This window comes from Anguilla anguilla, chromosome 12, assembly GCF_013347855.1.
Source record: "Anguilla anguilla isolate fAngAng1 chromosome 12, fAngAng1.pri, whole genome shotgun sequence".
NCBI classification, from domain to species: domain Eukaryota; kingdom Metazoa; phylum Chordata; class Actinopteri; order Anguilliformes; family Anguillidae; genus Anguilla; species Anguilla anguilla.
Genome location: NC_049212.1, coordinates 3,534,456 through 3,548,633, shown reverse-complemented (window position 1 = coordinate 3,548,633; position 14,178 = coordinate 3,534,456). Strand labels below are relative to the sequence as shown.

Here is a 14,178-nt window from a genome sequence, read left to right as displayed (position 1 = left end):
TATTCCAATAAGAGTGGCAATGCATGGCATATTTTGCTATATGTAGAGTATATATTTCTCAATTTTATTTTAATGTAACAAGTGACAAATCAAGAATGGCAACATATTGGATGCCAATATATTGGAAAAATACAGTCATGTTGAGAATCAAATATAATAGGCTTGGCAGATACATGAGGGTGTGACTGTTGGTGAAACTAGCCAATGGCATTAAAGGCAGGTTTTTCTGCAGTTGAATGAGTAAAGCCAGCCTGACTGGAAGCTTTGGGTGTGAGGGTGATATTTCCCCATTCTGAGCCCCAGGCTGAAAACAGGTCTTTGGCTGACGTTTGCAGTTAACGTCACTGAAAGACCCACGCAGTTGGGATTCCAGCAGAGCAAGCTTCGCGGTAAGCAGCACCGGTACACGTCAGGACTTTGTGCCAGCTTCTGTTATTAAATATTTAATTAGCTCAACACTGTCTTGATCCGAAATTTTCACCAGCTATAACCACAGACTCCAAATGTTTCCTAAAAAGTTTACTGAGCTCAAGTACAGGAGTGAACCAGCGTAGTTCATAGAGCACTCAGAAAACGAAAACGAAGATAACTGGTTGGAACGAAAGCCAGACGGCAGTTGGGCAACCCTGCTACATGCTAATGTTGTAAAGCAGTGGTAACCAACCCTGTTCCTGGAGATCTACCATCCTGTTGGTTTTCATTTCAACCCTAATTTGGCACACCTGACTCTACTAATTAGTAGCTCAACAAGATCTCTAGCTGTTGAATGAATTGCGCTTTGTATGAGTTGGAGTGAAAATCTACAGGATGGTAGATCTCCAGGAGCAGGGTTGGTTACCACTGCTGTAAAGTGACGCACGCGGCCCAGAGACTGACCCAGATGCTTCACGATGGCTTCCAGAGCTTTCCGGACAGCAGGCTTCAGCTTCACTGGTCTCATTGCCTCTGGTTTGGCTGCACCTGTATAAAAATGAAAGGACAGTCAAACCTAACCAAGGCTGTACGTATGAAAACCAGGTAGAACTATTCTATAGAACTTAATAATATTAATACTACTAATAATGCTATTAATGCTACCAATACAACAAATAATAATAATACTATTAATATAATAGAAATGCTATTACTACTACCAATACTACAAATAATAATAATAATAATAATAATAATAATAATAATAATAAAGCTGAAAATGTGAGACTCAAGAACAAAACAGCTGATTGTGTAAAATGGTAAAACATGTACACATGTAAATATCATGAATTAAAAGCTGGTCTGTAATTTTGTCCCACAGTCTTTCGATCTCAAATCCAAATGCCTTAAGAATATAGCAAAAATAACACATTTCATTTGATGTTCCCATACTTTTGGAGGTCACTGTTTGTTACCCTTGGGGAGAATACCTGCAAAATGAATGTATTTATGTCATGAATGTATTGCCCCCCACCACTGTATAAATATTACATTAATAATATTGTGCAATATCTGCATGTGCCACAAGAGAGTAGTGTTGTACAACCATATTCAAACAAAACACAGAGCTTTCAGTTCTGTGGTTCTGAACCTAGTTTCCCTTCAAATCAGCATAACATTTCTTTCTTAAATTTCCAGAATCTCAGTTTGTGCATCCATAGTGACAGCTTGAGTCAAGGGTTAGCATAATATTTCACATAATTTCAGTCACACATAATCTCAGATTGATAAACCGGATGTTTTCAGTATTAGATGTAATTTTTCAAAGGGCTGCAGGGTTGTAATTTATCAAATCACTTGACTATGATTATGACCTATCCTCTTACCACCACGTCTGTTAAAAAAAACCAATGAAATCAATTAATGGACGAAAAACAGTTACATGATCATTAAATCAATGATAAATATAATAATGCACAATTCACAGCAAAATTAAGAGAAATATTTTTTTACATGCTAACAGCAATGCTTAATTCAGAATTGTTTTCCTTATATTTCTATACCTTTGCCCACACTTAGAGGAAGGACATATGTTGTGGATTGTCTTATGTGAAACTTGTCAATGAAATAGTAAAAATATTTAGTTTGTAATTGGGAATGTGTACGCATAATCTATGCATGTATGTAATATTCAGAGTTGTGTTCCATTTGAATTCAATCATTGCCTGTGATGTAAAAAATTTTTAAAAAAACATTATGGGAATTAATTTATTTTTCTATTAATTTATCCAATCTTTAACCTGGCAAGTTCATTAAGAACAAATTCTCATTTACAGTACCAACTTGATCAAGAGGCCAAACACAACAATACACAAAAAATTACTTTTTGTAAGTTCATTAATTCAATTTTGAATCATTTGCTGCCAGTTAGACATAGTGATTTATGAACTGAGTTCAATATGAAAAATAGAATATTACATGTAACTGTGATTCAAATTAAGACTGACTGTTGAAAACAGTATTTGGTCTTTTTCCAAAGTCTCACAAAGTTGAGACTTGACCTTGGGTTCACTAACAGTCAGTTTCACAGTGAATGCACTTTGCTGCACTTGTGAATGAAATGTGGGATTTTGGCGGGGTTTGGGAATGAAATGTGGGATTTTGGCGGGTTTGGGAATGAAATGTGGGATTTTGGCGGGTTCGGGAATGAAATGTGGGATTTTGGCGGGCTGGGGAATGAAATGTGGGATTTTGGCGGGCTGGGGAATGAAATGTGGGATTTTGGCAGGTTTGGCGGGTTTTGGCGGGTTCGGTGGCGTATGGCAGTGTTCTGGCACCGGGGCTCACTCAGTCCGGTGGCCTCACACTCGGCCTTGATGGCGGCGCTGTTGACGGGGGTGAAAGGTCGGCGGGCAGCCCGTCGCGGCCGGAGGAGAGCCAGGCACAGGTGCCGCGCCATCCTGGTCAGCGCGGAGGACTGGAGGTAGAAGGCTTGCTTGGTCTTCAGGGTGTATTTAGGGTTAGCGTTCTTCACCCAGTAGCCAAACGGACTCTGCAGAAGCAAAAAGACACAGAGGCTAGTGACTGCAGTCACTGTATTCATGTACTAAGTAGTCTTAATGTTTCAACCACTTTGTACTTAACATCTACAGTTGTACTGTGTCCTGTCAACTGTTGCTCAAGCTTGATTTACTGATTGTGCTTTAGAAAAAGATGTGCCTCTATGTTCAGAACCTGACCTCTTTTATATAGTAATGCTAATTATTTGTTTTACTCGTTGTCTCTTATCATGTGATTTCATGTCGTTTGCAAACCTAATGTTCATGCTTGGACAAATAAAATGAACCAGTGGCCCTTGTAATTTTTCAGTATTACAGGTAGAATTATTCACGTTCAGATTTGATCTGATTTAAGCAGCAAATTTCGGAACTGGAGGTACACAGTTCATGAAGACCCTCATCATCTTCTTGCTGTTCTCTGATCCACACACGGCTTGCTATGCATAACTTTACAGACAGGCAGGACTGAAGATGATGAATGTTACCATGTTTATTGGCTGAGCAGACTTTGGCCTTAATTAAATCTCTCCACATTTAGGTTTTTTATTTACTACGAGTAAAACATGAAATCAAGCCTTCTGTCTTGCACTTTAGCTTATTGCATGACATGAGTTAGCTAGTCCACACCAGACCTTTCAAGAATTGTGGAGAACATTTCAATGGGGTTCTCCTTTAGGGTTTGAAAATTGTCTTTACAGAGTGATAATATTTCAGTGGTAATCTGAGAGGGTATCATTTATTCATGAGAAGAATTTGTGGGGACACATGACTGTTCCGAAGAACAGTACTGAAATTGCTGGTTTTTGAACAAAATGTTATTCTGGGTACCAAGAACTGTTCGCAGTAAAGGAGAAGGAGAGTTCTGCAGCAGCAAAGATATTAGGGCAAATTACCTGTGGCATTAATAGCAGAAATGTTTCCTGCAAGCAGAAAGCCTTATCTGTCGATTTAGTTTTATGGAACAGTCTTGGTCTATAAGTACCGGCCCAAGGCCAGTTAATGAAACTCTAGACTGAATCCCAGCTGCTTACAGTAAAAAAGCAAACTGATCTGGAATCAGCACTGACCATGCTGTTCCTGTTGGAGCCGGCTCTCTCGCCCTCCAGACGCGTGGGCATCTTCAGCCCACCGTACTTCTTCCAGTAGTTCCAGCAGGAGGCGCACAATCGACACTGCATGTTTGGTGGGCCCCAGGAGTACCACTGATAGCATTGAATCGCTGTGAGACACACACGCGCACACAACACACACAAAACTCATAGTTAATTGTGTTATAAACCCACATCCTCTAGTTTCTCCATCTTAAGGCCAATTCAGTCAAGATTTGCGACGTGACGAAACCATTTTAGAATCATCAATGTCCCCTTGCAAGAGTGGGGGCAAATTTGTGTACCCAAAGAAAACATTGTATTTAGAACAATGATAGCTCTTTTAGCTTCTTTGCACTTCCGTACTCCAGCTGCATAGTCAAGCATGGGACATACTGCATGCAGGACTTATACAGCTGGGAGTATGTGGAGTATCCAAGGTCCTTACAGACCGTTCACCATGTACAGTCAGCCAACAAACCAATCCCCTTTTCAAAAGATACATATTCATCCAGTTAAACCCAAGGATTTATAGTGATTGAGTAGCTCCAGAGGCTATGCTCCCAGTGAAAGATTCTGCAGTGTTTGCACAATGCCCTTCTTTCTGAAGTGCATGCTTTTGTGTTTTGCTTTGGTTGTCTCCATTTGGAGCACCAGCTGTTGGCAGTATTAAGAATATTCTGCAAGTCAGCTTCTGATTCTCGCTGCTAGGCAAGATATAACATCAGCATATAACAGACAACCAACAGTTACATCAGCAAGTTTAACACCCAGATTAGGGGACATGATCTGTTGGGCAAGATCATTCACAAAAATTGTAAAGAAGGTGGGTGAAAGCATATCACCCTGTTTCACACCAAAGGATGTTGGGTCACAGCCAGTTGTCAACTCATTAATTTGTACACAAGCTACAAGGGAATGGTATAGTAATTGTATTGCTTCATAGAACCTACCATCAAGCCAGCCTGGATAAGCTTAAAAAAAATTGCATATTCCTATTAACCCAATCAAACGTCTTTCGGAAATCAATAAGCCAAGCATAGGTGGATTTTCCTTCTTTAATTCTACCTCTGGTAATTGAGTAAACTGTAAATAGTATGATCAATACAGACTGTGCTTTCTAAATTTGTTTTGTACTTCAGCGAGTAAACCTGAAAACTCCAAATACCAGGAAAGCCGGTTACTATTATTTAGAATTCAAGAATACATTTTATAAATCGTTCTCATAAGGCTAATGCCTCTGTAGTTTAGAGGAACCCTAGGATCATTTATAGCAGACTTGGGGACTGGCTTAATAATTGATTTATACCAAAGGGACGGAATAATACCATATACCCTATAAGAAGCAAGTCTGGATTAGGCTCAATAATACAGACAATACATTGCTAAACAAGTCACTTTTTTAGCAGTAAATGTTTTTTCTATGACTACTTTATAATGAAATATTTAAATCAATGCATTTATTTAAACATTTCTGAAATAATATCATTTGGCAGAAAAAAGTGGTAGAAAAACTCTTGGCGCTGCCCTCCACTCTGGCCCCGTCCTAATTGTGATATCAGAATACCTCTTTGGAGGTACTGCTAGGTCATGGAGATGACAATGAAGATACCAAGCCAGAAAATCATTGCCACCCACAAATTTTCCATTTAATTTTTTATATGACAGAACACAGCCAGCTAGATTGGTTTTAGGCCCAACATTTTTCAAACAGGAGAAACACAGTGGCCTATTCATAAACTTTCACTAAAATATGTTTCTGAAAACATTTTGAGGTGAAAAACAGGCCATGTACAGTAATTGCTGGATCTTGATTCATATTTGATCAGCAATGCCTAGTTTGACAGTTTGATCCAAGTTTCATGAGCCAGGTGCAGCTACGCTGTACAAATTCATTTGCATATAGAATACTTCATGCAAATGAGATGGACACGCATATTCCACCCACTCCAGGACACATATTTTCAAATTGTGTAGCCAGCAGAGCCAGGCTAAAACAGTGAGTCCAATTACACTTTAATAGTTATAATTGGGTTAAAAAGTTGAAAGAAATATTAAGAAGACAATTCATTGTCATTTCAAGGAAATATAACCACAATTTGAATCCAGATTTCTGGACCTTTAAGAAATGATGATAAATCCAGGTCCTTGCGTAACTGTGCGTACGCTCCATGTACCGGGCGCTGAAGCACCCATCTTGGGCTCTTGTGTTCACAAAGCCTTGCTTTTATTAGCAGTACTGCTGCTACAGGAAACATCTCACTATCGCTAATGCTTTTAAGCATTTTTGCTATTTTGACCCAGATATTTCCCAGAGTATTGTGACCAATAAGGAAGCAACCGTAAACAGGAAGTGGAGAGAATTGTTGCTATGGTGAACATAAACGTAGACGACGTCTCATCTTGTAGCTTTGATGTGAATGGGGCACTTTTACTATGTCGCAAACAATGAGTTTTGCAGAGTCACCAGTTGCAGCTCATCTTTGATCTGCAACTTTGATCTGCAACTTCAAACCGCAACAATATGAACTGCAAGGGCAATGGCTAATTTCCATAATTTTCATATCAGGAGCTTTTACCTGTGACTTAATTGTGTCACAGTGTGCATTTTCCAAAAACAACATCAAAATTCCACATTGCCCTATAAGCCCAGCTGCGAAATGGTCTGCAATGTGTCCATAAAAATGTGATAGCCAAGGTTTTTATCCTCTCAAGCACAACTTTCTGCACAGATTCTGCATCTTTATCCTATTCCTCAACTGCCCCTCAGAAAGCTCCACAGTCTTTTTCGTAGCACTCAGAATTAGTTCTAGCTTCAATTCACTTTTAGAAAGTAATAGTGCATTTTCCAGGTTAAACTTCCCTATTTGTGATTTATACTCAGTCTGAGTTACTTTGATAAAGAGTATACAGAAAATATATTAACGGTAGAGTGAACTTATTTATTTCTGCTGTATGAGTAAGGAATTTGGATTTGAGATCAAATGATAAATATGAGATAAAGGTTCAGCAATCAGCTTTCATTTCATGGTATTTAAATATGTATATGTTTCCATTTTACAGAAACAGTTGTTTTTGTGGTTATGAATTTGAGTCCCCCCATTTCCCACTGTGAAAATTTAAGTTAAAGGATGACTGACAGGTGTTAACTGTTGCTCATGATTTTCCCTTTTCATCTATTGTTCATGCATGAAAATACTAACAACATGTATCTAAACTTTTGACCCACTGGAATTCTGATATATTGAATTAAAGCTGAAATAAATCTCTCTCTAACTGATTGTTTTAAAATTACCTCTGATGTGAACAAAGTAGATGCACTAATTGACTTGCCTAAAGAAATGTATGGTAACATGAAATGAGCAAAGTTGTGAAAAACTGAGTTTGAATATCTTTAGCCTAGATATATGTAAACTTTTGGCCTCAACTGTAACATATTTAATTGGCTGGCGAGCATAAAGTTCTTTAAAATTAAATAGAGACAAGGCAAGTTTGGAATCCATCTTCAACTCCACCTGCTCCCAAACTCTTGCCACATCCTGTGCTCCAGTGTTTGCTCTAGTTTTAGAGTGAATTCTATACTTTCATGTGCATGTGCAAGGTCAATGCCATTGCTTGGTTCGAGATGTGAACTGACTTATCTTGCTGATTGGTTCACATTGTAAACCTCTTTGTTTTGGAAACAAAAATTTGTGCCGAATCCTTGGTTTTAGAATGCAGAATTTGACGGTATGAACATTCTGTATGGTGTTGGATTTCTCTCACAGCAGCTCTTTCTATGACTGGTGCCAATTAAGCACGACAGTTCCCCGATATCTTTCAAAAGAAATGTTACCTACTGCAGCTTTAAGTTCATCTGTCAGCATAATTTTGCACAGCTGGGGGTGACTCAACACAAAAACAGCTGTTTCTGTGAACTGTAATAAGTACTTGTGTAAATACCATTAAATAAAAGCTGATTGTTTGTACTTTCGTCTCATATTTATCTTTTGATCTCTATTTCCCTAGGTATACACTAAAAAAATTCATTGTACCATTACTATCCTTTTGGAGGGCATTGCATTTGAAACATAGATTTAATATTTGAACTTCAACTGTCTTATTTATGTCTTTACTTTATAAACTGATACACAACTTCAAATTTCAAACCATTCATAGTTGAATGCTTTTACATGTGTATATAACTTCAATCCCTGTGTTTTAACACAGTGTTTCCTTGTATAATAGAACTCATAATTGCAAACAAATAGATCTGTACATGTTTCACAATAATCACGTTTCCAATGACAGGCAGAACCTATACCGCTTGCATTTAATCCTAAGTTAAATTTGACCACAGATGTTGGACAAATCCAGACCAGTAGGAGGTGGCGGCCCCAGACAGCAAACTTACAGTAGCAGCTCTCGCAGACCCAACCGGTGGAGCCCGTCTGGTTCTGGGACCCCGCCCCGTTCACCAGGCCCGGCTTGCTGTTGCTGGTGCTGATCTGGTTGGGGTTTGGCTTGTTGCTGTGGGAAAGACCAGCAGAAACCCGGTCCGGTTTCAACCACGTCTTGTGTCGGTTCACAGCTCACATGGGCAGCAGTGAAGCATGATATTGTTGTTAGGACATTTGGCTGGTCCCCTAAAGCTTGTAGGTTTGATTCCCAGATAGGGCACTGCCATTGTACCCTTGAGCAAAGTACTCAACCTGACGTGCTTCAGTAAATATCCAGCTTTATAAATGGATAATATGTAAACATGCTCAAAGTTGTGTAAGTCTAGTTAGGATGGCCTGATAGATGCCTGTTATGTAACATGGTATCATTTGATGAGCAGTCACGGCTGATTGGTTTGGAGCAGGGGACTCAAATCCTGAAGGGCTGCAGTGTCTTCCGGTTTTTTGGTGTGTTCCTACACTTAAAAATGCGTAATAGAAAAACACCTTGTTTCCAAGGCCTAAACTGGCTGCTGATTGAGAGGAACCTACATACACAGCAGTGTTACAGGACTAGAGTTTGATATTGCTGGTTTGGACAGTGTCCTGGTTAGGCTTAGAGTACTGCAGTTTACTAGTTTGAGATCGCTAGTTTGTACAGTGTGCTGGTTAGGCTTAGAGTACTGCAACTTACTAGTTTGAGATCGCTGGTTTGTACAGGGTGCTGGTTAGGCTTAGAGTGCTGCAATTTACTAGTTTGGGATCGCTGGTTTGGACAGTGTGCTGGTTAGGCTTAGAGTACTGCAACTTACTAGTCTGAGATTGCTGGTTTGTACAGGGTGCTGGTTAGGCTTATAATACTGCAATTTACTAGTTTGAGATCGCTGGTTTGTACAGGGTGCTGGTTAGGCTTATAATACTGCAATTTACTAGTTTGAGATCGTTGGTTTGGACAGTGTCTGTTTAGGCTCAGAGTGCTGCAGACTTACTAGTTTGGGATCGCTGGTTTGGACAATGTGCTGTTTAGGCTCAGAGTGCTGCAGACTTACTAGTTTGGGATGTAAACTTGCTTCAGTCGGCTCTCCGCCTCCGCCGCTTTTAAACGCTTCTGTTGGGAGGGAAAGCAAAGTGCCACTTGAGGGCTGATTATGGGACAGATACAGAGCATCTGATTTCTCTTAAATATACATTCTTTTTTAGAACACCTAACCGAAGAGTGTCCATAAGTTAGATAATTAACAAATTAACAACAAAAAACTAGTTGGAAGTACTACAGAAGTGGAACATCAATGCAAAATATCATTCCTGTCTTTACTGGTGTTCAAATATTTCCGGTACACAATAGTTAGTACCAGAAAATGCTACTCATTTAAATGACGTGCTCATAACTTATAGTGATTACTGAAATTGTGCTTCGTGAATCTTCGGCTTTGTGTCATCTGTTGATGACTTCATAAGCCAATGACTTTCTTTTAATTTGTACCCAAAGAAAATATTAAATTATTCATTATTCATTTGCCAACTGATATCATACTTTTGATAAATGTTTGATATCTGTTGACAGCATTGTTTTGCTATGTAGGAGTGCTTTAGTAACGTCTCTGTATTCTGACAAAACCCTACAGGTTGCAACAGATTAAAAAATTTCCTCAGCTCTGGGCACAAAATGAGTGTAGGCCACAGTCGTTTGTTTCCTTCTGTGTATTCAGTGACAGTGGCAAATGAGGACTGTTTCCATTCCATTCCATACTGTATGTCTAAATAAATGTGTGAATTATGTTTTAATACTGTAAATTAGAATGTAAATTCTGGGGAGAGTATGAGAAGCACTAACCTGCTGGACATATCTGTCAGTGGTTTTCCACATATAATAATATTCTATGATACTGGTTAAGGACTTCCAGGGTAGCTGAAACAAAGCAACGTATACATCATTTAAAACATCTTACATCGCTACACATAGCACAGCTACAGAGGTAGAAACTCAAGGTTAAGAAAGTGAACATCCTCCCCAAGTGAGACCTGGGTGAAATGCAGATAATAATCAAGTAATTTTCAATTTAATCATTCATTTTTTTGCAGTACGTATTTGCAAATAAACTGAGGAAAACCAAATCCTTTTATTTGATATATTTGTAAATAAGTCATACAGTAAATAGAACAAATACTTTCATTTGAAATAAAAGAAATAATTCAAATGATTGATTCTAATACTTTTTAAAGGAATTCATACAAATTGAAATACATTTGTCCTGTATAATTACTTCAAAAATGTTAGAAATAATATTTCTAATTTTATATTTATTTGATGACAAAAGGCTGTCCTCAAACCAGCCATTAACATCACCCTTTGACTATGTATCGACCATCTGATGTGAACACCGCTCTTAAACATCTGCAACTTTCTGGGCTCCACCATCTGTCAGTGGAGGGAACAGCATGCTTGGTAATTGAGCACACCTGTAATTGGAATGCCACATCTTATCTACTCAAGTTCCAGCAAATGCCTCCAAACTTATTGGATGGTGCTTCAAACTACAGCAAGACAATGATCCCAAACATATTGCTAAAACAACAATCAAGTCAATGGCAAACACTGGAAACGTTTTGACTGGCCAAGTCATTCACCCAAACTGAATCCAATAGAACATGTGTTTCATATGCTGAAGAGAAAGTCTAACACAACTATCCCCCAAAACAAGCAGGAGTAGACAGTTCAGGTCTGGCAGAGCATCAGCAGAGAAGATACTCAGCACCTGGTGATGTCTATGGGTCGCAGACTTCAAGCTAAACTTCAAGCCAAACTGAGACTGGGCTGGACTTACAAAGTCTTGCCGGATATCGGTGAAGTCCTTGCCGTACTTCTCCAGCGCCTCCTCAAAGAGACTGGCCTCTGACGCGCTCCACTCCTCCATCTCATCCCGGCACAGGACAGGCCCCCCCTGCGGCACCAGGGCGATGATGGCCTGGGACATGTCATAGGACGTCCCATGAAGAGTGTCCATGGCATGGAACTACCCAAAGAGGAGGACACGTAACAAAAACAGGGATAAGAATTCTCATAACTTGGAGAAAAGCTGTATCATGAAAGTTTTCTATGTACATACAGTACATCTGTTCTCTTATTGGCATTGGATCTGTTAGAAAGAACCGTGCGGTCTGTGGGGTGTAAAATAGTCTATGGATTGCTGGCTGAAGCACCTGCAGAGTTCTTTTTATGGATGCAGTTTGTACAGTGACAAATCAAGACACAGAATTAGGGGCTACATTTTGTGACCAAAGGCGGAAAAATTGTTTCAACAAATAATTTTTTTTCACTGCCAACAGCTGCACCTGAAATCTGTGTGTGATTATGTGTAATTAGTCACCTTTATAGTCCTAATTGAGAAATTGCGGTACACCAAAGAGATGCTTGTTAATCAACGCACAACATGTGGCTTCATAAAACAGCTGAATTGGTATCTTTTTATTGGAGGCCTGAACTACAGGCTATGAATCCCAAGCAATACAAAAGAAATGAATGTGAATAATGAGTAATATGAATAATGAATAATATCCTATGAATAAAAATGACATGTGGCTATATGTACATATGCAGAGTTTTTACATGCAACTTATCTATGTCAGCTCAAGCATGGTTTGAAAGGCAATTTAAGTTCTTACTCTAAACAGACCAAATAAATAACAAATAGGTTAGAATCCATGTGGGATTCACAGAGTATCCTTCAGTGGTTAGAATCCCTGTGGGATTCACAGAGTGTCCTTCAGTGGTTAGAATACCTGTGGGATTCACAGAGTATCCTTCCGTGGTTAGAATACCTGTGGATTCACAGAGTATCCTTCAGTTGTAAGAATCCATGTGGGATTCACAGAGTATCCTTCAGTTGTAAGAATCCCTGTGGGATTCACAGGGTATTCTTCAGTTGTAAGAATCCCTGTGGGATTCACAGAGTATCCTTCAGTTGTAAGAATCCCTGTGGGATTCACAGGGTATTCTTCAGTTGTAAGAATACCTGTGGATTCACAGAGTATCCTTCCGTGGTTAGAATACCTGTGGGATTCACAGAGTATCCTTCCGTGGTTAGAATCCCTGTGGGATTCACAGAGTATCCTTCAGTTGTAAGAAAACCTGTGGGATTCACAGAGTATCCTTCGGTGGTTAGAATCCCTGGGGATTTAAACACTATCCTGCAATAATCTTTTCTTGAACTTCTCACCATTCACACTTTTTTCATTAATATACAATAATGAAATGCATATTAAATGTGAAATAAATAAATGAACCAGGACTTTCTTTTCTAAGCCCCGAGTACATCTTTCAACCAGTTTCAGTTCTGAAATCTGCTAAATAAGGTGGAATTTAGAGTTGCAACATTGGTAAATGTTCCAACGCCATACGAGGGGTACATTTGTACACCTCCACAGCACATCCACAGCTAACATCTAATCTGATCTTCTCACAAGGATGCTGTTTTTAGAACCAGGACGTCTAAGCTCTGTAACAGTTCCCTCTCAGGCTAAGGGATGCTCAGCCAGGTCGCAATCTTAGAAGGTCAGGGGAGTGTTGTGAGGGTGGTGTCTTAGGAACAGGAGCTGAATGACTGTAGTTTCGGCTGTGGGGTGGTGTCTTAGGAACAGGGGCTGAATGACTGTAGTTGTGGCTGTGGGGTGGTGGTGTCTTAGGAACAGGGGCTGAATGACTGTAGTTATGGCTGTGGGGTGGTGATGTCTTAGGAACAGGGGCTGAATGACTGTAGTTATGGCTGTGGGGTGGTGATGTCTTAGGAACAGGGGCTGAATGACTGTAGTAGTGGCTGTGGGGTGGTGGTGCTTTAGGAACAGGGACTGAATGACTGTAGTTATGGCTGTGGGGTGGTGATGTCTTAGGAACAGGGGCTGAATGACTGTAGTTTCGGCTGTGGGGTGGTGGTGTTTTAGGAACAGGGGCTGAATGACTGTAGTAGTGGCTGTGGGGTGTTGTCTTAGGAACAGGAGCTGAATGACTGTAGTAGTGGCTGTGGGGTGTTGTCTTAGGAACAGGAGCTGAATGACTGTAGTAGTGGCTGTGGGGTGGTGGTGTCTTAGGAACAGGAGCTGAATGACTGTAGTTGTGGCTGTGGGGTGGTGTCTTAGGAACAGGGGCTGAATGACTGTAGTTGTGGCTGTGGGGTGTTGTCTTAGGAACAGGAGCTGAATGACTGTAGTTGTGGCTGTGGGGTGTTGTCTTAGGAACAGGGGCTGATTGACTGTAGTTTCGGCTGTGGGGTGGTGGTGTCTTAGGAACAGGAGCTGAATGACTGTAGTTGTGGCTGTGGGGTGGTGGTGTCTTAGGAACAGGGGCTGAATGACTGTAGTTGTGGCTGTGGGGTGTTGTCTTAGGAACAGGGGCTGAATGACTGTAGTTTCGGCTGTGGGGTGGTGGTGTCTTAGGAACAGGAGCTGAATGACTGTAGTTGTGGCTGTGGGGTGTTGTCTTAGGAACAGGGGCTGAATGACTGTAGTTGTGGCTGTGGGGTGGTGGTATCTTAGGAAGAGGGGCTGAATGACTGTAGTTTCGGCTGTGGGGTGGTGGTGTCTTAGGAACAGGGGCTGAATGACTGTAGTTGTGGCTGTGGGGTGGTGGTGTCTTAGGAACAGGAGCTGAATGACTGTAGTTGTGGTTGTGGGGTGGTGGTGTCTTAGGAGCAGGGGCTGAATGAC

General features: G+C 40.3%; 1 protein-coding gene across 9 annotated transcripts in view; it reads right to left on the bottom strand.

Annotated features, from left to right (window-relative positions):
• The window catches only part of LOC118210442 (metastasis-associated protein MTA1-like), a 67,842-nt gene that overhangs the window by 16,282 nt on the left and 37,382 nt on the right, over positions 1-14,178 (bottom strand). For 8 of the 9 annotated variants that reach the window (XM_035386648.1, XM_035386644.1, XM_035386643.1 and 5 more), the window contains 7 exons: positions 11,304-11,492; positions 10,313-10,387; positions 9,528-9,586; positions 8,454-8,569; positions 4,040-4,191; positions 2,761-2,965; positions 877-960 (listed from right to left, as the gene is read on the bottom strand). In XM_035386648.1, the coding sequence (XP_035242539.1) occupies positions 877-960; positions 2,761-2,965; positions 4,040-4,191; positions 8,454-8,569; positions 9,528-9,586; positions 10,313-10,387; positions 11,304-11,492 (880 nt within the window). The remainder of the gene's footprint in view (positions 1-876; positions 961-2,760; positions 2,966-4,039; positions 4,192-8,453; positions 8,570-9,527; positions 9,587-10,312; positions 10,388-11,303; positions 11,493-14,178) is intronic. The other variant, XM_035386645.1, reaches the window with a different exon arrangement.